We start from the raw sequence: 12,487 nt of genomic DNA, 5'->3' as shown, positions 1-12,487 counted from the left end.
CTTAAAAGTCACATTGATCAATGTGATTGTCCTAAATTGCCAAATGTTATCAGCTACGAAATTAATCCCAACTTAATAGGAATAATAGACTACTTCATATCAATAAGGTGCAACTTTTTTCGGAACCTCATCTCCAAAGAACCTCCAGGTTAAGTGTGCTTGGTCTGGGGTAATTTGAGGATGTGTGACCGGCTGGGAAGTTCTTCCCGAGTGTGCACGAATGAACCTCATCTCCAAAACCAAAAACGCTGCAAACACGTTAAATGGGCCGGCCCATGACATCGCTTGATCGCCAGGTCTGCGCGAAACGGCGACACTTTTACGCAACGAGCGTCCAATAGGAAATTCCGTCTCTCTACCCCTCTACTTTTTTGCGTATGGACCTTCATAGAGGCGGAGCTCGATAGTGTGGGCTGGGCCAAGGAAACGGCCTGCAAGCCCACCTCGCACTCAAAGGCCGGGACGGCGGCACCTTGAAATACCTCCGCCTTGGCGCCCAGCGTAACCGCCCCAACCAACAGCTTTCCTCGCCGGAGTCCCCAACAAACCAAGAACCCCAAGGCGCAGGCGCAGGCGCACACCGCATCCACCTTCCACCCTCCGGCGCCGGCAACCGATGGACCGCTTCCAGGACGGGCACCACGTGCGGCTGCGGAGCCGCGTGTCGCGCACCTACCTCCACGCCGCCGACGACGGGGTGGGCGTCACGCTCCACGAGCGCCGCGCCTCCATGAACGCTGCGTGGGCGGTGCACATCTACCACGGCGACGACAGCCCTTACCTGCTCTTCCACAGCGCCGCCTACGGCCGCTACCTCGCCGCCACGGCCACGCCGGCGAGGCTCGGCCACCGGGGCCTCCGCGCGGAGCTGCGCGACTACGACCAGCCGGGCGTGGAGGCCGTCATGTGGCAAGCCGTGGGGTCGGGCTTCGCGGACGACGTCGTGCTGCTCCGCAACGTCGGCGGCCGCTACCTCCGCGCCAACGGCAGGTACATCCGCTGGAACGCCGGCGTCAGCGTCGACAACAGCTTCAGCTCCATGATGTACTGGGTCGTCGAGCCCATTCCCGCCACAGAGGACATGCCTGCCCTTCCTGCCCCGCCTCCGGTGAGTTCGCCATGACCGACCCGCTTCTTGAATTGCTTTCGGCGATTGAGTGAATTCTCAAGCAGTTCTTGATCTCCTGAACATAACCATGATTTGGCTTTGCGTTTTAATTGCAGAATCCCCCATACGGATACCTCCTCGGGGTCATCCACCTGGAGCCGGAACGGCTGATCCGGTTCGTGCGGGCGCAAGACGACGGGCACTACCCCGAGGACCCCGAGGACGAAGGCTGGCAGCAGTTCTGGTTCAGGGGGACGTCCGCGTTTCGCCTGAGGGACGACCTGGGGTTCCTCGTCGGCGCCGGCGTGTACTATCCGGACATCGCCATGTGCGTCCGAGCGGGCCGCTACGGGAGGCTGACCCCGCTCGTCGTCGACCTACCCGACGGCGGCTATGGCGACACCCTCGAGATTGTCGTCTTCCTGGCCGACACCCCTGGTGAGAGCCTCTCTTCATGCCTACTTCCTCCTATGTATCTCCTGACTGAAATTGTCTTACTGAAGCTGTTAGGTGTCTTCAACTGAAATTGTTCTAATCTGAAAAACAGTTAACTGAATCTGTTGAAGTCTGAAACTGTTAGGTGTCTTCAACTGTTGAAATCTTGTAAAAGTTGATATGAATTTGAAACCCCAAATCAGTTGATTCACCTCCTTTCAGCCTTAACAGAGAAGATGGTGATAATCGTTTGATATAGCCCATTTTACTTACGAAATTCATGTTCCAACAATACTAAATAAGGTTTCTGCACATGAGCTGTATTCAGGTTTTGTACACGAGCTGCAATCTTGGTCTTGTTATTCTTTTTATTTGCAAGACTCTGAGATTTTAATTGTTCAGAAATGTTTTTGCTGCATGAACATGATATTTGGGGTCTTGCTTCGTCGAGTGCTAACCTGATGGTGCTTGGAAAAGGGATATTATGATTCTTTTTGTTAGGAAACTGTTGTTATTAGGAAACTGAGGTAAAAGTAGTAGGATGAAACTAGTTGCACATTTCTGTCCTTGATTCAGATAATTCAGTTGTTCCATTTTATAACATCTGCCGCTAGTAGAAATTATCTAAGCTAAAAAGCCAAACCAAGTTCAGTCATCCCATTTCACCTTTGCAGAGAAGAAGATACTAATTCTCTAACCTGTGAATACAATTCAGGTAGTATCTTACAATAGTACATAAAATATTTAGTTCCTTGCACATTATATTGCTTCAACTATTTTTCCTTCTTGGTCTTGTTATTAATTGTTGGTCTGCTGCCTAATTGGCTCATAATTTCTGCTAATTCAGCCTACAATGAGCTGCGACACCCAGATGTCCACGCGGAGTAGAGGAAGATCGGAGCGGGGATCCTGAAAGTTCACATGCCCACAAGTTTCGCTGCCTGGACGACAACAGAACTGGGCGCCTACTTTTGCCTATGGATAGATAGATAGGTTCAGAAAACTCTCTGTTTCTTCTGCTAGCTAAACTTGCTCCGTTCTGGATTCAGAACTGCTGAGTGTGTTGCGTCCAATGGCTGAACAATTTTGTAATTCTGAGATGTGATTTCTGGTGTGCTTCATAGACGAAGTATTTCACTGTAGGGGTTATTGCATTGAGTCGACAATTCTGCGATATTTGTAGATCATGCATTCCGCATCACTGGAAAATGCAGTGGTTTTGACAATTAGTTAATGGCTCTGCATTCATTTTTAGACTATGCATTTCACGTACAAATGAAAAATTTAGTGGGTTTTTTCCTGAGAACTATTGATTGTGCTTTTAGTTGTGCTGCCTTGTGTGTTTAGAATTGCACGAACCTTTTTTAAAAATGATGATAGCACACAGCGAAGTGAAAAGAGATGCTGAACAACTTATTCATGGTGTAGTTTGTCAGGCTACACTACTAAACATGCTTGAGTACCCAAGTTCTTGCGTAATCTATCAGGACACAGATTGACCTGACTCTTTGCAAGAAGAATTTTGGACTCCGTAAACAAACGGGTAAACACCATCGTACCACATGAAGTGAGGAACCTGGAGAATTAGAAGTTTTTTATCACTAAAGCAACAGCGGGTGGTGTGCACAAACAAGCACAGTCCTGGGAATTCAACATTTGCAATAAAATGGTGATGAGCACTACAAATAAAAATGCAAATTTAGCACAAAGCTTTAGTTGGATTTCATTTGACAGAGATTTTCCAGATCCCGTCACATTGGCCTTCACAGTTAAATCATACTACTACGGGTTTTAGTTAAACTGTGAGCAAAGGAAGAGTGGCAGTTCAATAACCGGACCAAAAGTAAAAACAGCAACTGCAACAAATGCCAGGTTGCTAACTAGATCTTAGAGGTACCAGCTGCAGGAAGACTAAACAAGCACATAATAACATCACTGGAACATGGAGAGCTCCGGGCAGTTTGAAACACGGTGTGACCAACTTCCGCAGAATCTTTCGCCTTGTAATTTCATCGTGAAAAGAGGCTTCCAAAAGATTCGCCATGAACAAGGTTATCTCTCACCTTGAATTAGTGACAAGAGACCCCTTCTGCACCGACAAAGGATCGAGCTCCAAACAGCCTCGAAGCTTGCCTCCTTTTTCATTTGTGAGACAGAAGCAAGGCACCTGGTGAGAGAACTTTAAGTAATCATACTTATGTATCGTTTCCACAGCTCCCTCCCTTCTAAATACTGTCCTGTGACCATCCACCTTCCTTAACAGCTGAACTTGTATGGACGAATCAGTACAGTCAAATATCTCCACGAACTCATAGTCACAATTTTTAAAATCTTGTGCAGTCCACCCAGCCCTCCAGTCCTTGTAAACAGCCCAGACATCACGAAGGCGAGGGAATATTTCATATTCATTTCTTATACCAGTTGGTCTACCAGGTACAGGATGAGAAAAGTATGTTGTACGGCTGCAAGTACTAATACCATCATTGCCAGTGGAAACCCCAAAGGTTCCACACCCAACAGGATGATCTTCTTTGACCAATCTTTTCTCCTCCATTCCCTGAGGACAGACATGGAGCCATCTCAATGTTACCTTATTATTCTTGACATCGACTTTCTTTATAACGGCATAGTAATTGGGGAAGTAATATATATCATTGTAGAGAGCCCAGATCTGGCCAGGTTTGAACTTGCAAAGCAATCTTATTTCACTTGTTACATTAATTGTCAAAACCACTGCATTTTCCAGTGATGCGGAATGCATGATCTACAAATATCGCAGAATTGTCGACTCAATGCAATAACCCCTACAGTGAAATACTTCGTCTATGAAGCACACCAGAAATCACATCTCAGAATTACAAAATTGTTCAGCCATTGGACGCAACACACTCAGCAGTTCGATCTACTACCAATCTTTGGTCCACCCCTTCATCAGGAAAAGCTTCAAGCCATCTTGCCTGTACTTCATTATTCTCGAGATCAACTTTCTCTATGAAGACATAGTAATTCGGAAACTTGTCTGTCACTGTAGAGAGCCCATATCTGCCCAGGTTCGAACTTCTGAAGCAATCTAATTTCTGAAAATACTCCTGCACTTATCCACAGCTCAGCAAACTGTTGATATGGACCAGAAGGAACATGTTGCTCAGTTAAAGCATGTGCTATGAAGGCTTTCGAGCAATTATGGCAGCAGACAGCTTTCTTCAAAATTGCATGGTGGTACTGATATTTGGTGACACAGGTTGGACAGATGGTCCAAAATGTTGGCGGCCTTGCAGAATTTGAGCACGATAGCTGTTGCTGACAATTATTATGGAGATTCATGGTAGTATGGAGTGAGATATAGTACTTCCAAAGAACAAAGATCAAGCAGTAGACCAAGGAAAGTAACTTGTCAACCTGCACCAAACAAACACAAAATCATGATCAAGAAATTTCACAAGTACATTCTAAAACAAAAGAACTGTAAGCGCTTCTTGCTACATAAGGGTGTGTACATTTGTGCTATCTTAGCAATGCCACCTAGGATAATCGCTGAGTTGGAAGAAAGAAATGAGAAGAAAAAAGGTTTGTCTTCTCTAGCTAAGAGATGATCTCTTAGTAAGGAAGATAATTAAGACAATTCTATCCATTTCACAAGATGCCATCTGTTAGTTACATATTTTATAATTTAATTTTAATTCTCCCACAAATTTAAGAGCAAGCAAACATTAATTGCTAGAGACGACACTAAGAGATAATCCACTGCATAATATGTTTTTTGTGTTCGCTAAATGACATACATCTAAATGGTACTCCCTCTGTCTCAAAATATAAGACGTCCTCTATTTTGAGACAGAGGGAGTACAAGCTAAGACCCTCTTGTCAACTATTGTACATGTCTAACAAGTAACCAAAGAACAACACTCACTCTCTTGCAACCCTAAAATCATAAATTTAACTCTGAAGACATCAATCTCATATGTTTTAGCCAATGTTACCAACATGGAAGACCATTAGCACTCAAAATGCAATGCATGTGTTGAACATGTGGCGGATCAGTTTCAAGAAATATGTGCTGAACTGATCAGAGAGCACTCCCAGCAGGGTTCAATTTCCCAGATTCCAGGTAAATCCTGCAAACCACCAGAAGTGAATAATGACTTGGTTTTCTGTGGATTCCGTTTAAACCTGTCTCTTCATCTTCTCTTTGTATGTTTCTCAGTTGTTTACTTGCCCTTGAGACATTCTCCTTTGTGTTTAGGGGACGAACCCTCTGACAGGTTGGCTATAATATTGGTTTCAAGGTCATGCGCCAAAAAACAAACTAAGGACAATTAAAGCTCTACAATCGGTTGCTTGTACTCTGTGCCTTCTTTGGTGTTCTTCTAATACACAACGACGCACACTTAGATGCATTTTCGAGAAGAAGAAAAAAAGGACAACGACACCTGATAGATACATCAGATTTTCCTCTGCCTTCTGTGCAAATTCAGTTTTACTACAAATTCTTAATTATTTAATCATGTATTTCTTTGATGATGCAATGCCCATTTATTCGTTCTTTTTACTAGATATAAAAGGAAAAGGTCAAGTTTTGGTCTCTCCAATTGTCTGCTGAGTCTATTTTTTACTCGCAACTGTGAAACCGTTTAATTTATATACACAACTATACAACTGCAAATAGCCCCATTAACCTAAATACATTGTTTTTCACGAATACAGCATCCTTTTAGGCAGTATATGTTGAGGCGGTATTGTTGCCAACGGAGTTTCTGATAAGGTGACTTCAATTTCACTAGCCATAGATTAGTGAAATACTCTTACTATAAGCATTGCCATATTGTGTAAAGCTAAGAGTAAAGTGAACAATCATAATGTAACAAGCTAGGATCTAAACTATAATAACGGAATGAAAGAAATCGTAGACATTAAGGTAGGGCGCTACTAATTGATATCATAAGGCCCAATACAATATCCTGTCATGCAGTGGAAGACTATTATGTAGTCATGACAAATAAGTAGATGCATAGAAATAAAATACTTTAGAATTTAGCCAGCATGTAAATAGCAGAGGAAAATAGTTTTGTGTGCCCACTTGTGCCCACTTGTTACATTTGTGCTTTAGTGAATGGTAAAGGTTGTAAACATAAAGAACAGAAGTTTGTACTTACCAGAGATGATCATCATGATAGGCATGACACGCTTGGTACTGTCTGCGGAAAAATTCGTCTCATTAATGTTTGTTTTCAACTTATCACTACACTCGTAATCGTACAAACTTCAAAATAAATGCTACACGCAACTACCAACCAATATGATTATAGTTATTTTTTTGCTCCATCTGAATACAGACAGGCAAAGGAAGCTAAAATGAAAAACAGAATAGTTGTCAGTTTTCACTCTTGATATATTTTCAGGAAATAGAGGCAAAAGCTTTGCCTTGTGTCATTAATTAAGAAGGTTGCTGCCCGATTAATTGGAGAAAACCCGGCAAAACCTAGAATCAACTTTTGTTTGTTCCTGTCCAAATGAAGAGAGAAAAAAATCATAATTTAACAGCAACAGAATGAATGCATTTAATATGCAAGCTAAAAGGTAACACAATAGCATTTTCCTCCCAATTTTTTTGCTCAAAAAATGTTTTCCCTGTTTTATGCTACAACACCCACCCCCTCCCCCTTTTTCCATAACAGAGAATAGCTTTGCACATCAGAAGGCCACTTTCACACTGCAGAGGAATGTTCCCCAAAGGAGACCAACAGAACTACCGATGCTCTGGTACATGTGAGCCCTGCTGAAAGCCTAACCGAAGAAGAAATTGATTCCCATGTCTACGAATCGGCGTGACGGAGCAACCCAAAATCAGCTCGTGAACCGGATCGGCTCAAGCTTCCCCCAAACCCTAGCCGGTGAAAAAGGAGATCCTAGATACCCTACCCCCAAAACCAGATTTGCCCCAAAGTTCAGCACGCCAAAGACGTACGCCGTTCAATCAAACGCAGGCTCTTTGCTGCCTCAGCGCATGCAGCAGGGGAGACAATGCGAGTACCTAATCGTCGGCGGCCGATGATGCGGGACGACGAGGGCCTCCGGCGAATGGCAGCGGGATATGCCGGCCGACGGCCGGCGACCGACGGCGACGAGGAAGAGGAGGGAGAGGGGAGAGGGTTTTTAGAAGCAGGGGAGGGAGTGAGGAAGTGAGGAAGAAGGGACGGTGTGGAGAAGACGGGAAGTAGTGGAGTGTGGAAGACGACCCAACCAAGGAAAACGAATCCTCTTTTGACCTCCACTCGAAGAAGGAAAACGAATTAATTTTGACTCCTACTCTGCTGCATAATCATTATATTTTTGCAAAAGGGCCCAAGGCCCATATACTAGACCTTACAAACACACCCATACAGAAAGATAAAATTACATTTAAATTTCTGGGGTGCCAGAAGTCTTCTTCCACCGGCGATGTGCCGTGAGCATAGATGATGGAGCAAAATTTTTTAAATCCGGAAGTTTGTAGTAACAGAGGCCAGGAAGTCATCGATGCATACCAAGAGACGCCGGAGAAGAAAACGTCAATAAAAGCGTGTAGAAATTCCGAAGACCATAAACACCGGTCGAGTCTAGACGGATCCACCCGAAAACTAAACCAATTGGATCCCGGGAGACCCGCCGGAGAGAGGGCTCCACACGCCCTCCGTCGGTGATGAACACACCAACGAAAACGGGGAAAAGTGAGGAGTACATTATTCCGAGACAGGGATAGCATCGCCGCATAGATGCCCCCAAACAAACTCGAAGACTCCATAAAAAATCTAAAGAAAAGAAATCACCCACACCGTTGCATGACACTTCCACACATCCAAGACCATGCATCGACTCTGTCTTCTCCGGTGACCTAGCCAGGCCATACGACCGTTCAAGATCATAGTGCTGGATCATCAACGAAGCCGTCGAGCATCGTTTGACGACAGCCACAGTTTGACTACACATCACTGACATCGTCCTCGCAACAACCAACCAAATCCTCCATAGTGGGCTCCCTATGAGCAGTAACCTCCCTGGCACCGACGCCCCATGGGCTTTGCCTAGCGGCGCACTCCGACGACAGGGAGAAGGATTCAATCATGTGGTGGCGGTCAGGGTTAGTCCGCCCTTGTCGTTTTAAATGCTTTTGAGTTGTATTTATCTTACTCTATTATATAATCTAATTTGAACTAAAATCACTTCAGTTATTTTCAAACGGAGGAAATATCTAATACATGATTCTCCTTAATTTTGGAGTCCTTCTATTCAATTGAGGTGTTCAATTTTGAATTTGGTTAACGATTTTGACTGGATCAATGATTTCTTAAGGAGCCCTTTTTTAACGTATTCGACTTTTTTAACTGGGTCAATGATTTCTCAAATTGATCTAAAACAACCAGTCTAAAAAACACATCAGTCCCGCATATTCACTCACCATCTAGAAAGAAAACGCCAACATGCGGCACCTCCACCAACGCAAGAAAAATACTCACATAAGTATGAGTTGATAAGCAGATAATATAAAATACTACTGAGGAAACCCACCCAAACACCACATTATAAAAAACACAATAGTTATATATAAGTTGACTGAATTTGTAATTTTGATAAGTCATTTTTTATGAGAGAAAAAAACGTTTGGAGAAGGAAGAAAACTAAAGAAAGAAGAAAGACGGCAGTTGTCGGATCTTAATCTGATAGCCAAGAAGATTGAATAACAAACATCTTTCCCATGTGTCAAACCAAATAACAAACATATCTTAAAATCCCAAGAAACGCAGCAAAGCGTGCTTAACCCTTCTAGCGAATAGAATCAGCCATTTCCTTGGAAAAAGAGACACGAGTATTGAGTAGCCGGCACTGAGACGCCTAATTCGCTCACACAATGCATGGATGATGGCACTCAAAAAAAGTCCATGGATGATGGATCGGTCAGGTTGTCAATTGATGGAGGAAAGCTTGGGTATGCTCCTTGAGGCAGCGTGACAGGACATTGCAGCCACCGTCCTCCCCATTCCCGGCGACGATGTTCACCGGAGGCCCTACCGCTCCTCGCTTGCAGCTCAGCACCGTCGTCGGCTGCCCTCCCCTGAAATCGGTGTCGTCCGGAAATGGCGGCCGATTTCGAGCAAGGACAGGAACGGAGCGATGATGTCGGCGAGCGACTCGTCGTGACTGGTGACAGGAAGAGCCGCCGGCAAGATGAGGCTGCGTACGCGGTCATCGACGACTTTGATGAACTGGCCAATACCCGCACAGTCAGCGGCGCCGTGGTTCCACGTGACGTCGACCACGTAACCGCTAGAGGAGAACTCATTCTGCCAAAAAAATTCCACTAGTTTGTCTAGCTTTGCTTTTTTTTTTCTAGTTAGCTACGTGCTGGATCTTGCGATTTCAGATGGCACGCAGCCGTGTCACGGAAGCTTCACAGAGCCGACACCGTGGTGAAGCGATGACAGAAGCTACGCACAGCCCACAATAATAGCATCAGTTTTGGCAAAAATGCCAATTGGAGGCCGACCTCCATGGGACCTTAATTTTAAGAAATTGTATTTTTTAGGTTTCAACCCTTTTTGAAAGAAATATAAGAGAGAGTACAACACATGACAAGTACACAAGAAGTCATGAGCATTGTGCCCAGAGCAGAGAGACGATGGATGTTCAGCCCGAACAGAGGACAGAATATAGTCAAACCCGCCTAGCACGGCCTCCGGCCAAGGAGATGAGGCTTATGAAACCTTAGACCGTATCACGACCAGCACAAGGCACCACCATCACGCGGCCACGGCTCTAAACTCGACAAAGATCAACGTACACCCACCTAATACACCTAGGGCGTGTTTGGTTGCCTGGGTGGCTCCAACCTGCATGGCATGAGAGATCCTGGGTGAGTGTGGCCTGGTTGAGTCGATGCAAAGATGAGCTCAGATGTGTGTTTGGTGGGCTGCATGATATAAATGCATGAGAGATGCTATATACAAGAGATGTTGTATATACAATTGGATCTATATACAAGAGATGTTGTTTGGTAAACTGCATTTGAGTGTGGTCTTCATTCTCCCCCTTTCCAGCATCTTCTTCCTCTCGCAATTGGATCTATATACAAGAGATGTTGTTTGGTAAACTGCATTTGAGCTTATTAATTTTATGTGAACCTTTCTCTTCCAATCTCAATCATTCCAATTGGATCTGGATCATTCCATGGACAAAAACAACAAGTAAAATAAACCTGAACTAAAATATGAACCAAATCTCAAGTTTCAATTTTATTTATCAGAAATTTCACAAGCCAATCAACACCTAAACTAAAATCAGAACTAACAAAGCTCAAGCAGCGGACAAACGCAGCGCCAGATGGTAACTCGATGGTAGTTGCGGCTCGCGGCGCTAGATGCTCCCCTCCCCCTATTTCCAAGTGAGCCCCGGCGAGCTCATCCACAGGGCCGGGCGTGCGCAGCTATGGAGGAGTTCGGCGGCGGACACAGATGATGTCGAGGCGGGGAGGTGAGCCCCCGGCGTGGGCGTGGAGGAGCGCCAAGCCGCCACAGCGGAGATTGGGCCGGTGGCGGGGCGAGCTCGTCCGCAGGGCTGGGCGTGCACGGCTATGGAGAAGTTCGGTAGCGTTGAGGTGGCTGCAGAAACCGGCGATGTCGAGGCGGGGAGGCAAGCGCCCAACGTCGGCGTGGAGGAGACCGGTGGCCGCCGAGGGTGCTTCGAGTTATGCTCGTGGGGCTCAGATGGCGGCGGCGGCGGGTTGGTTTCTTGAGTCGATGCGTGAGAGAAAGAAAGAGGAAAGATAACGAGAGGTTGCAGTCGAGGCGTGGATGCAGGCACGGGCCTGGCTCCCCGATACGCCTGATTCCTGCGTTCCCCTCAGCCTGCCTGAGAGGGCTCATTTTGCATGGATTGGGCCAGGCTGAGGAGGCCGTGCAGGTAACCAATCTTGCTGACATTTGCATCGCGGATACGAGCCAGGTGTGAGGCAGTCATCCAAACACGCCCCTAGAGATCGACGAGTGGGTTGCAAGAACTGGCCAGCCCGGAGGCAAAAGCCATGGGGGAAGCTCCGGTGAAGTCTTACATAGCGCCCTGGATGCCCACGCCCTGAGTGGTAGCCTAAGACAATGCAACCTCCAATATCTCGAATCCGACATCGAGGACACCGTGCGAACAAAACAACACCTTCAAGAAAGGGAACGACGTCATGGCACTACAGCTGTCCAATCCAAAGAATTCGACATTGAGTTTCCCTTGGTGCTCAAAGGGGGGCACAGATAGAGGCATGGCGGCGCCTCCAATAAGGGGACGACACCCACGAGTGCCGTCGCTACCTGCATCGGCAAGCCGAGCAGGTATTTCGCCTGGCCTAAGTCCGAGCAATCTCAAATTCGGCGGGCCGGGATCTGGAGACGAGGAAGTTAGGTCGACATAGGTCGTTAGCGTCGATGTTTGTGTGCCATTTGTGATATGTCTCTTCTGGCTATGGTTGTCAATATAGAACAGGCAGTCGCTCTATTGGAGACAATCTCGACATTCACTGGATTTTCCAACCGAAAAGAAATATGGCCAAACTGACGCCATGTAGATGTAGTTAAGTTACAAAAATCTTTTATCCGGGGAAAGATGAACGAAGAACCATCATGTCCATCTTGCTCCAGGAGAGCACATCTTCAACAAGTTTCCTTCAAAACAAAAAGAAAGGAGGAAACAAAAGGCCCTAGCAGTACTTCCAACACACATACTAAAGAACCAAGGATTTCTTCCTTCATAAGAAGCACTGATGATGGTACGCACGGGTATGCAAGTATGCCTGAGAAGCACGGATGGCTTCGGGGTGTCGACATCGAGGACCATGGCTGGAAAAGGTAGCTCTACTTCATACAATTTTGAAACAATTTGCACACATCACACAGTTTAGTTACACAAGGCAAAGTGAAACATCAA

At 45.8% G+C, this 12,487-nt stretch overlaps 1 protein-coding gene and 1 long non-coding RNA gene across 2 annotated transcripts; one reads left to right on the top strand and one right to left on the bottom strand.

The window, feature by feature from the left end:
* Positions 1 to 616: 616 nt before the first annotated feature.
* Positions 617 to 2,431, top strand: LOC119358859. Its single transcript, XM_037625263.1, has 3 exons — positions 617 to 1,108; positions 1,225 to 1,546; positions 2,391 to 2,431. Exons 1-3 carry the CDS (start codon positions 617 to 619, stop codon positions 2,429 to 2,431), a joined length of 855 nt encoding a protein of 284 aa, XP_037481160.1.
* Positions 2,432 to 3,982: 1,551 nt separating this feature from the next.
* Positions 3,983 to 7,785, bottom strand: LOC119358858. Its single transcript, XR_005172312.1, has 3 exons — positions 7,575 to 7,785; positions 6,697 to 6,738; positions 3,983 to 4,942 (listed from the first exon to the last, which is right to left on the bottom strand). It is a non-coding gene; the product is annotated as an uncharacterized LOC119358858 (long non-coding RNA).
* Between the last annotated feature and the right edge of the window lie 4,702 nt (positions 7,786 to 12,487).

Source organism: Triticum dicoccoides, chromosome 2A (genome assembly GCF_002162155.2).
Source record: "Triticum dicoccoides isolate Atlit2015 ecotype Zavitan chromosome 2A, WEW_v2.0, whole genome shotgun sequence".
NCBI lineage: Eukaryota > Viridiplantae > Streptophyta > Magnoliopsida > Poales > Poaceae > Triticum > Triticum dicoccoides.
The sequence above is the reverse complement of the archived record's forward strand: the minus strand, read 5'-3'. Positions and strand labels throughout refer to the sequence as shown.